Source organism: Pieris napi, chromosome 14, assembly GCF_905475465.1.
Source record: "Pieris napi chromosome 14, ilPieNapi1.2, whole genome shotgun sequence".
Taxonomy (NCBI): domain Eukaryota; kingdom Metazoa; phylum Arthropoda; class Insecta; order Lepidoptera; family Pieridae; genus Pieris; species Pieris napi.
Genome location: NC_062247.1, coordinates 1762263 through 1777815, shown reverse-complemented (window position 1 = coordinate 1777815; position 15553 = coordinate 1762263). Strand labels below are relative to the sequence as shown.

Sequence of the window (15553 nt, the reverse complement as noted above, 5' to 3'; positions counted from 1 at the left end):
CTACAACTAAAACTAACTCCTTTAAGGGATATTTATCAATGAGAAAAGTAATCTAAACCTCGAATGAATACTAAACTAAGGCTTACAGAACATTTATGAATAATCCTTTAGTTCCTTCGTAACGGAAAAAGTGTTTCTATAATAATAAAACTTGTTCGCGGACCCACCCTTTTCGTATTTTCATAGCATTCAGTATTATTTTACAAATATTTAAAATATGGGACCATGCCTTTTAAATATCAAAAAAAATCCATAATCACATTAGGTCCCAAAAGTCGGGGAATGTAAGGGTAGAATTAATCCAACTGGTGACGCTTATCGTAGATGAAATATACAATAGATCTTTTTAATATATATTTACTATATTAGACACATAGAGTAAGTAATAGGTAGTGGACAGTATGTGTACATGAGCGCCATTTTATTCGGGATATAGCTTTATAAAGTAGATTTAGATTCATACTCTTAAACAGAAATTTATTTGAAATTCCTAACTAAGAGTTGTACTCAGTGTTTATTTTAAATAGATGTAGCACAGAAATAGTATAGTTTTAATGTAAGTCATACGTTATAATAATAATCACTCTGTATTTATTTTTGAAAATTGAAACACTAACGCCTGCATAAAAAACACGCGCAATTGTTCCCTTATTCGCTTTCCTATTTAAATTTTCAAATGTATTATCTAGCAATAGCATTTTTAAATATGTAATTGATTATTTCCGTTGTTCAGTGCCTATATAATTTATAGATACCCTTTTCTATGTAAAAAGCCTGAATACTTAATGTAATTTTTTATTCCTTTTCTATTATGTATATAAGTAGAACACTGAAATGTAAAACATGGAAAATAAAATAAAGAATTTCGTAGAAATTTTTTATTAATGTTTATAACCTGACATTTTAATAGCATATTGTTGCATGAAATTAAAAATTCAAGGCACACAATTGCAAGCACAGCCACATTAACAATAAAATTCTGTAATTTGATTATGCTACTAGCAACTTACTAACAAGCAATAAACTGCCAATTAAAAACTAATATTTCTGAATAATAAGATTTTCAATTGCCACATTGAAATGAGCAATATCTCTACAAATTATAGGTCATTGGGAGGTCTAATACAAATTCACACTTTTTAAGTAATTAAATTGTTTGTAATTATATATTGACTATAATAACAATCTTAAAATACTTGAGGTGTACCATCCATCAAATGAATGTTTAACAAAAAGTAACTTAAAAAAAGTGGTAACTTTCAGTTGAGAATATATCTATGAACTTTCCCGAAAAGTTGAATTTCAACAGAAAGTGACCTAACATCAGTTTTTTGTCTAGTACAAATAATTTTGCCTTGAATAACATCACCCTTGCTGACTTGTTTACAATCTTTAAAAAAGAATACAGTTTGTTTCCAATGTGTTGGTGTTTTGTGAGGACCAGTTGTGAAAGACACATTCTCAGGTAATTCAAAGAATGTATCAAAATATCCAACCAAAGATGTAAGATGACCATCCTTATTAACAACCAACTTAAATTCTGATTCAAAGTTCATTACATTAATTGTACAAGTATTTATATCTATTTCTTTGACAACACAAGGTTCAGACAAAACATGCTCAAATGAAACCACATCTATTGTTGCTTCTCGGACAACTTCAGATTTCATACAATTCATTTTGTAACCATATACATCTGACCAAAATTCTATTAATTTTTTATGTGTGTCTACATCACCATTAGCCACCAGGCTTATATTACATTTATTAGGTAATAACAACCCTCCTTTATTTAAGCACCTATCTCTTGCATAAATAACACTATCTAACATTCCTTCAAATAATAAGAAATATCCCATCCACTCTGACACAATAATATCAACTTTTTCATCCAATTTTGTGTCCTCCAATCTTCCTTTTACTGTTTGTATAACATTTTCAAGCTTATTTTCTCGAATAATATCCATGGCATGATAAATGACATCAGACTGATCAAGGGCATACACTTTCTTAGCTCCAGCCGTTGCTGCAAACATTGATAGGATTCCTGTACCACAACCAAGATCTAACACAACTTTTCCCATAAAAGTATCTTTATTTTTGAGAATTGCATCTCTATAGCTTTCTGTTCTAACTTTGTCAGATAGCATATCATAGTGAATCCCAAAATGAGCATAGCTACTAAAGTATCCCTCATCGCTTTCTAAAGGCACTTTTGACACGCAGTCAATTATCAAACTACTTTCATCACTTTTGCCAAGGGGTCCACTATTTACAAGAGATTTCATAGATTCTTTCATTTTAGACATGTCTTCTTTAGCCAATTGCAAGTGAGTTTTACTGTCTTTTAATTGCTGTGTCAGTGTTTGAATTGTCCTTTGAAGTTCTATAAAATGTGCTTGAGATAATGTCACTAAACCGTTTTCAACATTAGCATGGTATGATTTAGGAGAACTAGGCTTTTCTGCTAAGGAATCGAAATCGAACATAAGCCATTCATGATTCTCTACTGGTTTTAAATACCTTTCGTTATCCCACAAAGCTTTGTCCGAGGCCATAATTACCTGAGGTTCAGCTTTGTGTGTGGTAATGTAGTTGATAAGCTTTATGTATGAATAACAGTCCATATTAAATTTTACTTTTAATTCACCTAATTTAAAACCATGTACAGCTTCACAGTGGGACACCGCTTCTTCGATCGATGGAAGTGAGCTCGTACAAAATAGACAAGATACGGCTGTGTTAGCGGTTTCCATTTCTTGCCATTCATCTTCCTCGTAATGCTCTTCATCAGAACTTAGATCAGGCACGTCAGACATTTTAGGACAATCAATATTCAGATAATTCCGACAACACTTATTAAAACTTTCTTGTAATAAAACACCATTTCAATTCTCAAGTTAAATCAAAACCATGTGGAATTTAATAACTGTCATTTGGAATTTGTCAGATGTCAAATATCAGCCATTGTGAGTAAAGATGTCTTACCGTAATGCAAATGGTCATGGTGTTGTTGTGTGTCCGTTCATTTATTTAGAAAAACTTATTTTTTCTTTTAAAGTATTTAATAAGACAAGTACATATTATAACAAATTAATCATATATTAGATTTATTTGTAGAAAAAGAATGATACCATAACTTCACTTAATATCACTAGAACAACCTAGATGACGCTGACAGAAATTGTAATCGTTACTAAGGAAACACTATTTAAAAAGCATAACAAGAAATATTATCAGTTAAAACCAAAAATGAAACTAAAAATTTCAACTTTTAAAGAACCAAAACATACGGCGGTCGTTACTTGTGTATGTTGGAACAACACTGAGGATGTATTTTCTTGCAGGTATAAATTATTTTAATATCGCTTCAATACATTAGATATTATTAGTGCAAAAATTGTGAACAAAGTTGGTTTTTTTAGAACATAACCGTCAATAGAAATATACGGAACCTAAATCTATCTTAATTCTTAATCTTTAGAATTTAATTATAACTCTAGCAGGCCTCAACGCAGATTCAGAAACATTTTGGATATGACGTCATACTTAGCGCAAAATCTGGACTCTAAATTTTGTCACAAGTGTTAGGCCATAATACCTTTATTCAAATTAAAGGTATTATGAATACTAATAATACAGTAGCGTAGACAACACACGAGTAATTTATAAAATTTTAGCGATGATCACAAATTATTAAAATGGAACCTTATAAACAACGAATGTATGATAGTTGCTACATTCGCAGAGGATTTTTTCCCAACATCCATGAATCTATTTCCGAAGACGGGACAAAGTGGTGTAAAACATCAACACGACGTTATATTAATATCTACTGCTGATGGAAAGTATGTATTAAACTAAATTTTCTTTATTAGCACTTAGGTTATGTTCTAAATTATAGCTTTGTTCGACAAGCTTATAAGACGTTACTGTTTACTATACGAAAGTGCATTTTAAATCGTTGTACAGTGAAAGAAATTTTATTTGGTACACAGCCCGGGCTGTAAAGCACGACCGATTGAGACGTTCACCAACTCGGCTTAATGCTCGATTTAGATATTATTATCATAAGTTACCTAGTATCATTTTACGCTCACTTTTGCATTTCATGATTTAACAAATCTTATTTTTACAATGGTAGGGGAGCCCACGATGCTAAATGGGGATTTACTCGAGCGTCGTAGAGACCTATTGGGATGCAAAGCTTAGATAAAAAGAAGAAAAAAATGTGATATGATAAATTCCTTTTCATCGGTGGGGGAAGCGGCTATAGATAGTTAAATATGTAAAAAAAAACTGTTGCATGGACATCCTCGAGCGCGTCAGATATTGATAGCATCTATGCCCTACGTATTTTTAATAATGTACGTATGTTAATCTGATCGTTTGCATGATGCGGGTGGTTGTATTTAAGGGTTGAAAATTAAAAAAAAATTTTTTTATCGAGCGCGTCAGATTTTCTAAGGGAGTGTTAAGTGCACCAAAAAAAAGCTCTCATTCACTAATCTGACGATTTCGATGGGACGCAAACCCACAGCCATTTTCTTAATTTGCAAAAAAAAAATCGCAATTTTGAAATACTCAAGCGCGTCAGATTAAGATATATGTGGTTCATCTTTATGTTCTAAACGTACTGTCTCATAATCTGACGATTATCTAGAGGGATTCGCCTGATCTGCCAAAAAAAATATAGAAAAACGGTTCACCTAAAGGGCCATCCCTGCAACTTCCCGCTAATTCCATTCCTGGGCGCTTAAAATTGATATTTTGAGCTCGCTGAGTTCAAAGAAATAACATTTCTATGCATTTGAGCTCTCCCAGCTCGAAAGTCTGATAGAAGTTTCATAGAACACTATTTTTGGAATTTTCAAACCGCAATAACTTTTGAATGGATCAAGCAATTTTCACGCGGTTGGCGGCATTCGACGCAGTTTTATCATCCTCATAAATAATTTTGCAATTTTAATTGATCGAACCACAAATTTCGGAGTAATCCCGAAAAAACACTTTTTCGGGTTTCTTTCGTGTACGATATCTCTCGAACGAATCAACCGCTTTTGACCAGCTTGGTGGCGATCGACGTGGTTTTTCAAGCTCAAAGGCGGATTAGTTTTTGAAGTTGATCGATAAAGAAACCACTTTAAAAAAAAATATTTCTTATTTTTTTAAGATTTTTCAAAATTTCTCAAAATCTATCGGTCCGAATCGGTTCAAATTCACAGGAAATGTAATTTGGAGGGAAATATTTAGAACGCCGTTTGTTAGATTCCGATCGGTTTAAGGAAATGTAGGCATCACGCAGCTGCACGCATTTAACTTTATCGACGAATTTTTGTTATTTCGGCTTGCGGAAATCGTCAGATTATATATTTTTCATTATTCTTGAATTATTTCCTTCAAAATAAAAAAAAAATTAGCTACGCTCGAGAATGTCGAGATGACGTTTTTTTTTTACAACTTTGTTGCCCTCCCCTTTTTTTCCGTCACTCTCAAATTGTCAGATTAGTGGAATATACACTTTTTAGGATGTAATTAACTCACCCTACCTTAATCTGACGCGCTCGGGAATTTCTGATGGTCAATTTTTTTTTACTAAACTGATCCTGTCTCCTTCACGTGCGGCTTTATATATGAGCCTCATATTTTGTGGAGGTACTTAACCGGGTACAAGGTATCCCCCTATATATTAATCTGCCGCGCTTTAGTAAATCCCGAAATCCCCTCTTGGGCTCCCCTACCACAATGTTTGGGCCAAACTTGCTAGTGTTGGTTACCATGGTGACGAATTATACGTATAATAAATACAATAGGAGTAACTTCTATTCAACGACGTGTCTAGGGATCATCCTCGTTGGGTCTCGATAGGGTTACACTGCATCATTTTTTTAATTTTTATTGTGAGTAAATAGCTTTTGTTAGTAGATCTTTACATACAACATATGTATTGTAGCCACAAACTGTATACAGGCCTATACATTTACATTTAAACTTAGACTGAATTCTTGATTTTACTATTACGACTATTTAATCTAGAGAAAAAATATTTAGTTTAATATTTTACCCATTTATATATATTATCACCAACAGGTTTCATATAGTTAATCACAACGGACGCATAGAAAAAAGCGTCGTTGCTCATCAAGGAGCATGTTTGACAGCTCAGTGGAGTCCTGATGGTGCAGGATTATTGACTGGTATGTACATTGTGAGCAGTGTTGGCCTAGTGGCTTCAGCGTGCGACTCTCATACCTCGTAGGTTCGATCCCCGGCTGTGCACCAATGGACTTTCTTTCTATATGCGCATTTGCTCGAACGGTGAAGGAAAACATCGTGAGGAAGTCTTAGACCAAAAAAGTCGACGGCGTGTGTCAGGCACTGGAGGCTGATCACCTACTTGCCTATTAGATTTAAAAATGATCTTGAAACAGATTTAGAAATCTGAGGTCAAGACCTAAAGAGGTTGTAGCGCCACTGATATATTTTATTTTAGGAATTTCCAAAAAATCGTTTTTATCAAGTCAATTTTTCTTACTTTGAGTTTCAAACTTTGCAACTTTTTGTAAACTTATGTAATTCAATTATATAATATTTAAAAAAGTTATTTTAACCTTTGGTACCATAAGCACGTAAGTTTTCTAGTGCACATTTTGCTGTGCATTTTTTAACAGGGGTGCGGTTTTGTCCTAATACTTATTAACCATATCCTATCCTGCTCAATCGTGATTCGTGACTTTTGTAATTCATATTTATTATTCTTTTGTATTGCATTGTAATTCAAACCTTTTAGTTTATTTTTTATTTTGTTAATATATTTTTTATTAGTTAAGTAATTGTATACTTGTAATTTTATTTTTGTTGATTTGAATGCACTTGCACTTACCCTTAGTATTTATTTGTTTTTAGATTTTTCCTTACTAGGGATACCTGGAAGAGATCGCTTGTTAGGAATAAGGTTTTTATTTGTAAAAATTAAATAATTAATACCAAACTAAGTTGAAAAACCGTAGACAAATAAATGAAGATAGACCTTGTTGCTGATCGATTCCATAGACCCAATCTCCAATGATAATATATATTGGACTATATGCAGGTGGTGAAGATGGCTTCGTGAAAATCTGGTCTCGTAACGGCTTACTCCGATCAAGTGTTGTGCAGTCTGATGTGCCCTGTTTTAATGCGAAATGGAGTCCAGATAGTGGAGCTATATTATACACAAAAGGCAATTGCCTCGTCATCAAACATTTGAATTCTAATTCCAAAGTTAAAAAGGTATTAAATGTTGTATGAAAAATCTAAAAAGTTTACCTACATATTGTATTACATATGTTTCTAGTACCTACTGGCATTTGTGGTCAACTCAAGGGACCTATATGCCTTAAAAAGTTTATTTAAATATATAATTATTATTATTACACACTTGCCTGACCTATCCATTCCAGTAATTCCAAGGTAGAATTTTCCGAAAAAATCTTCCGAATTTTTCGAAATAAACCCTACTTATCCACAGCTTGATAAATTCGCTTTTTTTTAAATCAGCCCACTGGGTGGCTGTCTGGCTGGTTGTAAGCGTCTATCTAGTACTTAGGTTCGCATTGTGAAGCAAAAAATTACTAGGAAAAACTAAAATTAGAAGTATTGTTATTTTATAAAATTTATGTTCTCCATAATTGTCATGTACTTATCTTAGAATAAATGCATTTTACATGATGTACTTTAATAAAAAAATAAGGTAACGCTACAACGAAAACATACATGAATTACATATTTTCAACACATAAAATACAGTTATGTTGTAGCGTAGTAATGTTTATTATCAACCTATCTACTATCACTTACTTGCCTATTAATAGAAAAATATTAAGAAAAAGATTCACTAATTGAAGGGGCGAACTAAGGGTCGTAGCGCCACAGGGTTTTAAATATTTATCTTTTCAGTGGAAGGCACACGAAGGACTTATTCTTTGCGTAGCATGGAATCCAAATTATAATCTTATAATTTCTGGTGGCGAAGATGGTTATGCAAAGGTAAGTTTCACTCGGTATTACTTTAAAAGCATTTTTTAGGTTGCATAAAATTGTCGGACAATTTCCATGAATAAATGCTGATGTTCTCTAAGTATTTAAAATTTAGATTTTTGAAAAGACACGAGTGAGAGAACTCTTTAATTAACACTGATTTTGTTTTTATGAAGGAGATGATTTATGTAAATACATAATTCGTGCAAATTTTATTATATTTTTATTAATTTTATTAAAAAATAAAAGTGTTATCGATGTCCACGATACAATGAAATACGATAGCGCGTTTCACTTGTGATTGTTCGAGTGTCTAGTCCAATCACAGACAAACGATACTTTGTTTTAACTAATCATAAACAAGCATAACACACGAGGCCATGAATAGCCTTAAAACTCGGCTGGAGCTGAATTTTCTGATTATTTTAAGTTTATCAACGTGCACTATGTGGAACCAACTGCCCACTGAAGTATTTTTTTTTATAGAACGGGGCAAATGGACAGGATGCTCACCTGATGTTAAGTGATACCGCCGCCCATGGACACTCTTAATGGCAGAGGGCTCGCAAGTGCGTTGCCGGCCTTTTAAGAATTGGTTCTTTAATTCGACTAGAGACAAGAAAAGGGTCAATTCTTAAAAGGCCGTCAACGCAACCTTCTGGCAATGTGAGTCCATGGGCGGCGGTATCCCTTAACAAAAGGTGAGTTTCCTACCCGTTTGCCTAACATATAAACTCTTTTTTATCGATGATATTATAGATTTGGGATACGTTTGGACAGCAAGTATCCATAAGTGTAAAGCACGATCAACCATTGACAAGTGTGACATGGTCACCCACTGGTAATATGTTCGTCCTTGGGAGTTATAATTTGATAAGACTGTGCGATTTGAATGGGGTAAGTGATCTCTCAAATATCTTTATATATATAATTCTTCTGTGAGTGTGTATGTCACTGAACTTCTCTCAAACGACTGGACCGATTTTGATGAAATTTTTTGTGTGTGTTCAAGGGGATCTGGGAATGGTTTAGATTCACAAATCAGCCCGCCAGATGGCGCTGCAGTCGGTACTTTCATACTTTGCTTTACTAATTGCTTGAAATATCATGCAGGACAACGTCTGTCGGGTCCACTAGTTTTATATAAAATTGAAATGGCTGGCTGGTTATAGTTAAAACCGTTTACGACGACATCGTTTCGAATAATATACCGGTTATATTGACCCTTTTTTTTGTGGGGAAATGCTTTACGCATACTTTCCCGGGGCACGGTTGCCTGATGGTGAAGGGTTATGTGGGACTCGTTGCTGTGCAAACCCACTAAAACCCCACGGTGCCACCAGCAATCGCCCGGGGCAGGACACGGTAATAGCATATCCTTGTCCGCATCCAGCCACGCGATCAGCCGTTAAACTCACGGCCTCTAAGGCCACGAATGATGTGTAATGGACCTTGACACAGCAAGGACTATTCACATCGGCCAATTCGCCCTGTTTTATAAAGCGGTTATATTTACCCAAATCAAGGGTCCCGGCTGAATTCTATTGTATTAGGTACTTAATAAAAACGTCATCGGCTGTTAAGACTATCGGCTTTTACGACCAAATATGAGTAGTCCCTTCGATGTCGTTATAACAGATTTCGACTGTATTTCTAATTATTAGGATTGTTCAAGAGAATTTAATGTATTAAAGGATATATACCTACGGTGTCTGAAGATCATACAGTCGACTCTCGATACTTCGAAACTCAATAGATAAATTTCAAATGACCAAAGGTTCAAAATAACAAGCGTTTTAATAACCGCCAGGGGGACTGACTCCATATTATAACTGTATACAATTCACAAAAATTTATTTCGAATTTCCTGTTTTTGAGTGAGCGTCTTCTATCTATTCGACTAATCTATGATTAAATGCCTGCCATCATGCGTCACCGAAACACAAGTTTATTAGAAATGATTTAGCTTGTACTTTCAGCGATCTTATTGCCTTGATCGGCCTTCAACGGGGAGTATTTATAGTATTGCGTGGTCGTCAGATGGAACCCAGTTAGCTGCAGCCTGTGCTAATTGTCACGTGCTTTTTGCTCATATAATAGAAAGGTAGGATTTAATTAACTTTATCCGTTTATATAAACTCGGATTAATAATGTGTATTGTTTAATCCACGGTCTGCTTCACTGCGTATCTTTGCGAACTGTGGCTTCCGGTGGAGGTATTCCCTACCATTTTTTGTTAATGGGGCAGGAGGTCGCCCATGGACACTTGATTTAAAGGCCGGCAACGCACTGTACATGGGCTACGGTAATTGCTTTTTTTGGCTGTCCCGTCTCTCTTTCCCGTCTTGCAAAACCCCTTCTATGACAAAGAAACGTGAGTTTCCTTACATCCATTTAAAATTCTAAGGAACAATTCGTATTTGATTTGATATATTATACAAAATGAAGTTAATTTGTAGGTTTTATATGTAATAGATTATTATTATTATATGTAATAGATATATTGCCAAAAAACTGCAGTCGCTACTAGGATTTCTGACTGATTCTGTATATTATAAAATAGTCATATTTTTGTACACTATGGGCCAAACATATTTTTTTTATTCGTAATTTATAAAACTTATTGAAATGGAAATTAATTTTCAAAGCTTTCTATAATGACGTTATCGAAGAAAAAATTTGCAAAGTTTTAATATCCGACTATGATCAAAAGCATTTTATTCAATACAAGCCAGAGTGGAACCAACCTTTAAACGCGATTTCCCAAAATGTTTTTTTATTTTTTATTTAATAGGGCAGTCATTTTTAGTGGGTGCGTTGCCGGCCTTTGAGGGAGGCCACTCGAATTTTGAATAGTTGGAGGTCGTATCTCTCAGGGAAGACCCTTACCGGGAGTAGATTCCACAGTTCGCAAAAGAAAATGCCTTTTCGTATTACTAAGTGTGTTTAAGCGTTTGAACTCTACAAGATGTTTGTTTTAGAGAGTACACATGGCGTAGTTACGCCTGCAAGCAAATAACACGTAAAATGATTACCATAAAGAATATAATCACAGACCAAAGTGACCAATTGGATTATCCGGATAGAGTGATACAAATAGCGCTTGGATTTAACCACCTGGTTATAGCGACCGTGAAACAGTGCTTCATTCATAAACTCACATCTTGGAATACGCCAGTGACGTTTGACTTGAAGGAAGGCAGTATTAGTATGATATTATTGGCGGAAAGGTGAGCCTTTTTTATGTATTTATTTCACAGAATGTAAACTTTATGGTATATTATTTGATAACCACTGTGGTTTGTATGAAGAGCGGGCACTTACCAAAATCACTCATCGTAAATTTGATTTGATTTATATGTAATTTTTTTAATCATCTGCAATCAGCCTCCTTCCTTCTCATTTTGTATTGTTCGGTTGATATTTTAATGTCTTCCTCGACAGTGGTAATTCTCAAATATTTACGGACTTCAGCATTTCACAGTGTTTTGTTTTGTAGCCGCTGTAGGATTTAGAGCGGCTTGCTGGCCCCCAGAACTGTGTCCCATAGGACAATATTGGTTTTATGACAGTTTTATAAATGAGAAGTTTATTCTTCAGGCTTTTCTACCTAATAGCCAGTGATAATCATAAGTGATTGAATTAATAACAATAAATATGTATTGATCCTTCACTATAGTTTCAATTGTTGGCTCTTATTAAAAACACAATCTAATATATAAAATTCTCGTGTCGCGGTGTTTGTGGTTAAACTACTCCGAAACGGCTTGACCGATTCTCATGAAATTTTGTGTGCATATTGGGTATGTCTGAGAATCGGACAACATCTATTTTTCATTCCCCCTAAATGTTAAGGGTAGTCCACCCCTAAATATTTTTTTTTAATTTTTAGATAAATTAAATTTTTATATTTTTTTATGATACAGCATTAAAAACTTCATACAACCCCTAATTTTCACCCCTCTACGATCAACCCCTATTGTTTATTATAAATTATATACATGGCAAAACGACGTACTGTTTAAAAGTAATCTTACATCTACACAATATAAAAATATTATAAAAGAAATAACTTAGATAATAATATATAAGGCCAAAACAGATAACATTGTTATCTAATGTCACTGGACAACATTAGGCGGGAATATTATTTGAATTAGAATACGTTAAAACTATATTTATGACAATTCATTTCGGTCTTTCATTCACTCACTCACAGGTGCATATGCGTCGTAGAGAGGGCCGGTGTGTCGGTATACAGTTACATGGGTCGCTTACTTGCCAGCCCCCGAATCCCTCGACCAGAGACGATTGGACAAGCAACTATATCTCTTGGGCCAGATACATTGGCTGTTATTGACCATGCTGATCGAAAACGTACGTTATAAATAAATAATGTTAGAGTATACGGGAAGAGAACCGGCGTTTTATTCACATTTCGTTGTTTTTCATACGTTTAATTCATATTTATAAATTAAGTTTAATCACAAAAATTATATTTTTGTTTATTTAGTATAGTTAGTAACTGTTAAACGATAATGCCGTAACAGAGTTGACAGCAACAAAAATGGTTATTTAGCACAACAGCGACCTCAAATCCCACGCCGGTTCTCTTTCGCCACAGACTATAAACATATGGTTTTATTATAAAAAGAAACGAAAAAAGATGTAACAAACCCGACTAATACACTCGCAAGTAAAAATATCGATTACGTAATAACGTTATTTTTTACATTAATTAAATTATTGATATTTTTTCACTTTGTTGTTTGGCAATTTAATGGTTGTTTTTCTTGATTTTATGAATTAGACATTCATTACAGCATAGCTATTTTGATTTTAGTAATTCAGGTATTTGATCTTCCAACGGGTCTCATTGTACGAAGCTCCACTGACAATACGGTGACAAAATTGACACACAAAATGACCGTATCGTGCATCGCCTTAAGCCAAACAGGACCGCTGAATGAGAGGCAACTCGCATTATTGGATTATAACCGAGATTTGTATGTGGTTACTGTTAAGGAAACTAAGCCGAAAATGTTTAAATTGGGTAAGGTTATATATTTGGAAAAGTTCTAACATTCAATACATTTATGCAAAGTATTTGTAAAAAAACTTTAGAGGTGTCAAGGGACACCCGGATGGAACGAAATTCCTTTCAATTAATTTATATTTTAATTGGTATCATAACAGTATGATAGATATTCTCGACACCAATCTTACGACGAAAAAAAAAGCCAACATCGCGAGGTGTTCCCAGGCGGTCACCCATCCAAGTACTGACCTCGCCCGACGTTGCTTAACTTCGGTGATCGGACGAGAACCGGTGTATTACAATAGCAAATAGCAAAAAAGTGTCGTGACAACTTTTCGTAAGAATTTTTTCCGTCTAGCCCCCTTTCACAACGCGCGATAAGGAACTTCGTTCCAAAAACCAGTGGCGCTACAACCTTTTTAGATGTCTGTATCGTGGTCATGTTTTTTCTAATAGAAATTTGTAAAATGAGTCTAAAAAATGCCGGTTTCTTTACGATGTTCTCCTTCCGTACCGGGGAGAGTTCGTCGAATGTCAAGTGCAGTGTCTGAGAGACGCAAGCCACTAGGTCAACTCTGCTCGTACTTTGAGAATCTACCAAAAATATTGTTTAGCCGTACAATTTTTCTATAGAAATTGGGTTCGGAAATCTTTTATTAAACCAAAATATTACGTCTGTAAAAGTATTACAATTTAATAAAAAATAACTATAGGGTATTTATATATAAAGCATACAATGTCTTTAAAACATTTTTGATTATTGTTGTAAATTATATTATTACAATATTTGCGTTACATTTATTCTGAGTATACAAATTATAAATAAATGAAGCAAATTCTATGTTTTATTACAGGACCTCAAGTTTTGGGCATTACATGGAGCAGTGAAACAGAACTTCTAGTAGGGCTGCGAGCAAATTCTGTTGTTGCCTGGTGTTGCCCAAGAGCTGCAACACAACCTGATTGGCTAACACTCACTACTGTTAGCAAGGATATAAGGTACTGAGAATATTTTTTTTCTAAAAGTATTCTAATGTCACGCCCCATACCACAGAGTATCACGCGATTAATTCTTCTTATGTTACATTTTTTTAAACATGGCAACTTTCAGTTATGATCATATTATTATTAATGTTTCTTAAGAGTTATACATTTTACATTTAATCCTATAATTATTTTATTATATTGTGTATGAACGTTACATATGTGTTTTTTTATATTTTACTATGTATTTTATATTTTAGCGATTTAGGTAGAAATCCAAGTATAATGAACATCGAAGATGGAGTGGTCTGTGTACGCCGAGGAAATGGGTCATTGTTACGTATATCCCTTGCGTCTTTTCCGGAAAAGCTGCTGAAACATATAGCTGCCAATATGTGGGATGATGCATTACAAGTTAGTATGAGAACTAGTTCCTTGTTGAACACACAGTAAGTGTGTTTTTTTGTAATTTAGTATGATTCTACTACAACGGATTGCACCACAAAAACATTTACTTTTTTACATCTCTTAACTCATGTCACGTGACGATTCTTAAGACGTTAGTTAATACGTCTAGTGTACGGGGAGTCATTTTCTTATAATCATTCACGCACACACGTGCATACACATCTATACTAATTACACACACTCAAAGTACACCCGCACGCACACTTAAGGACTAAGATTATGTTCTTTTCATGTACCTCGGAAGAGTCCCCCACAACACAGAAATGTAACTGAAAAATAATTCTTATATAAAAAATATTATTAAAAGGGCTTAGCTAAAAAAAAGAAAAGCATGAAATCTGATGTAAATTGTATAATAATTGTTTTATTTTTGTTTTTTTAGCTTTGTCGAACAGTTGAAGATGAAACACTATGGGCGTGTTTGGCAGTACTAGCGTGGCAATACAATCAATTGCCCGTTGCTGAAGAGGCTTTTGCGCTTATCCATCAATATCATCAAGTCAATTATATACAGCATCTAAGGGTTTGTATATCATATCATATAAAATAAAGTATGACACATAACTTTTTTAGCGTCTTATACAAGTTTAAATAACCTATGTAAGGTTCTTAATATATTATTACACAATATTAACATTTCTTGTTTTCCTTTTCAGAACGCAATCCCAGAAAAACTCGCGACAAGCCAGACTTTAAATTCAAAAATAGTACTAAGTAATTAGTTTCATAATTAGCTGGCTTTAATGTGATTTTTTAAGCATTTAATAAATGAATAATAATATAAAAATAGTATCATATTTTATTTTACAAATACTTACGACAATTATATTTTCTGTTACTACAAAAAGTATTACGTACCAATCCTTACGCCTTAACAAACCACTCCATAAATATTAATAAAATAACCCGACAATTAGAAGCGGGAAACCATTAACTAAGACAGTAAAGTTATCAGATTATTAACATTAGAATTCAGACCAGATTATTTCGTCATATTATAACAGTCTATTTATCAAGCACTTGATAGTTTTTTTGATTCAAATT

At 33.9% G+C, this 15553-nt stretch overlaps 2 protein-coding genes across 2 annotated transcripts; one reads left to right on the top strand and one right to left on the bottom strand.

Annotated features, from left to right (window-relative positions):
• Nucleotides 1-863: 863 nt before the first annotated feature.
• On the bottom strand, nt 864-2940 carry LOC125056251 (protein arginine N-methyltransferase 3). The gene has a single exon (XM_047659280.1). The coding sequence runs from the start codon at nt 2817-2819 to the stop codon at nt 1260-1262; it is 1560 nt and encodes a 519-aa protein (XP_047515236.1). The 5' UTR covers nt 2820-2940; the 3' UTR covers nt 864-1259.
• A 146-nt stretch (nt 2941-3086) lies between these two features.
• LOC125056024 (intraflagellar transport protein 80 homolog) lies at nt 3087-15294 on the top strand. The gene is made up of 14 exons (XM_047658838.1): nt 3087-3347; nt 3681-3848; nt 6091-6197; nt 7094-7272; nt 7939-8028; nt 8779-8916; nt 9999-10123; nt 11001-11249; nt 12239-12396; nt 12863-13072; nt 13912-14056; nt 14302-14455; nt 14892-15032; nt 15166-15294. The coding sequence occupies exons 1-14, from the start codon at nt 3169-3171 to the stop codon at nt 15229-15231; spliced, it is 2109 nt and encodes a 702-aa protein (XP_047514794.1). The 5' UTR covers nt 3087-3168; the 3' UTR covers nt 15232-15294.
• The last annotated feature ends 259 nt before the right edge of the window (nt 15295-15553 follow it).

Coding starts and splice junctions, on each gene's coding strand:
- LOC125056251 (XM_047659280.1), bottom strand. CDS start 2,819: ATGTCTGACGTGCCTGATCTAAGTTCTGATGAAGAGCATTACGAGGAA.
- LOC125056024 (XM_047658838.1), top strand. CDS start 3,169: ATGACGCTGACAGAAATTGTAATCGTTACTAAGGAAACACTATTTAAA. Junction 8,917..9,998: donor GACTGTGCGATTTGAATGGG/GTAAGTGATCTC, acceptor TTGTACTTTCAG/CGATCTTATTGCCTTGATCG. Junction 12,397..12,862: donor TGACCATGCTGATCGAAAAC/GTACGTTATAAA, acceptor TTTTGATTTTAG/TAATTCAGGTATTTGATCTT.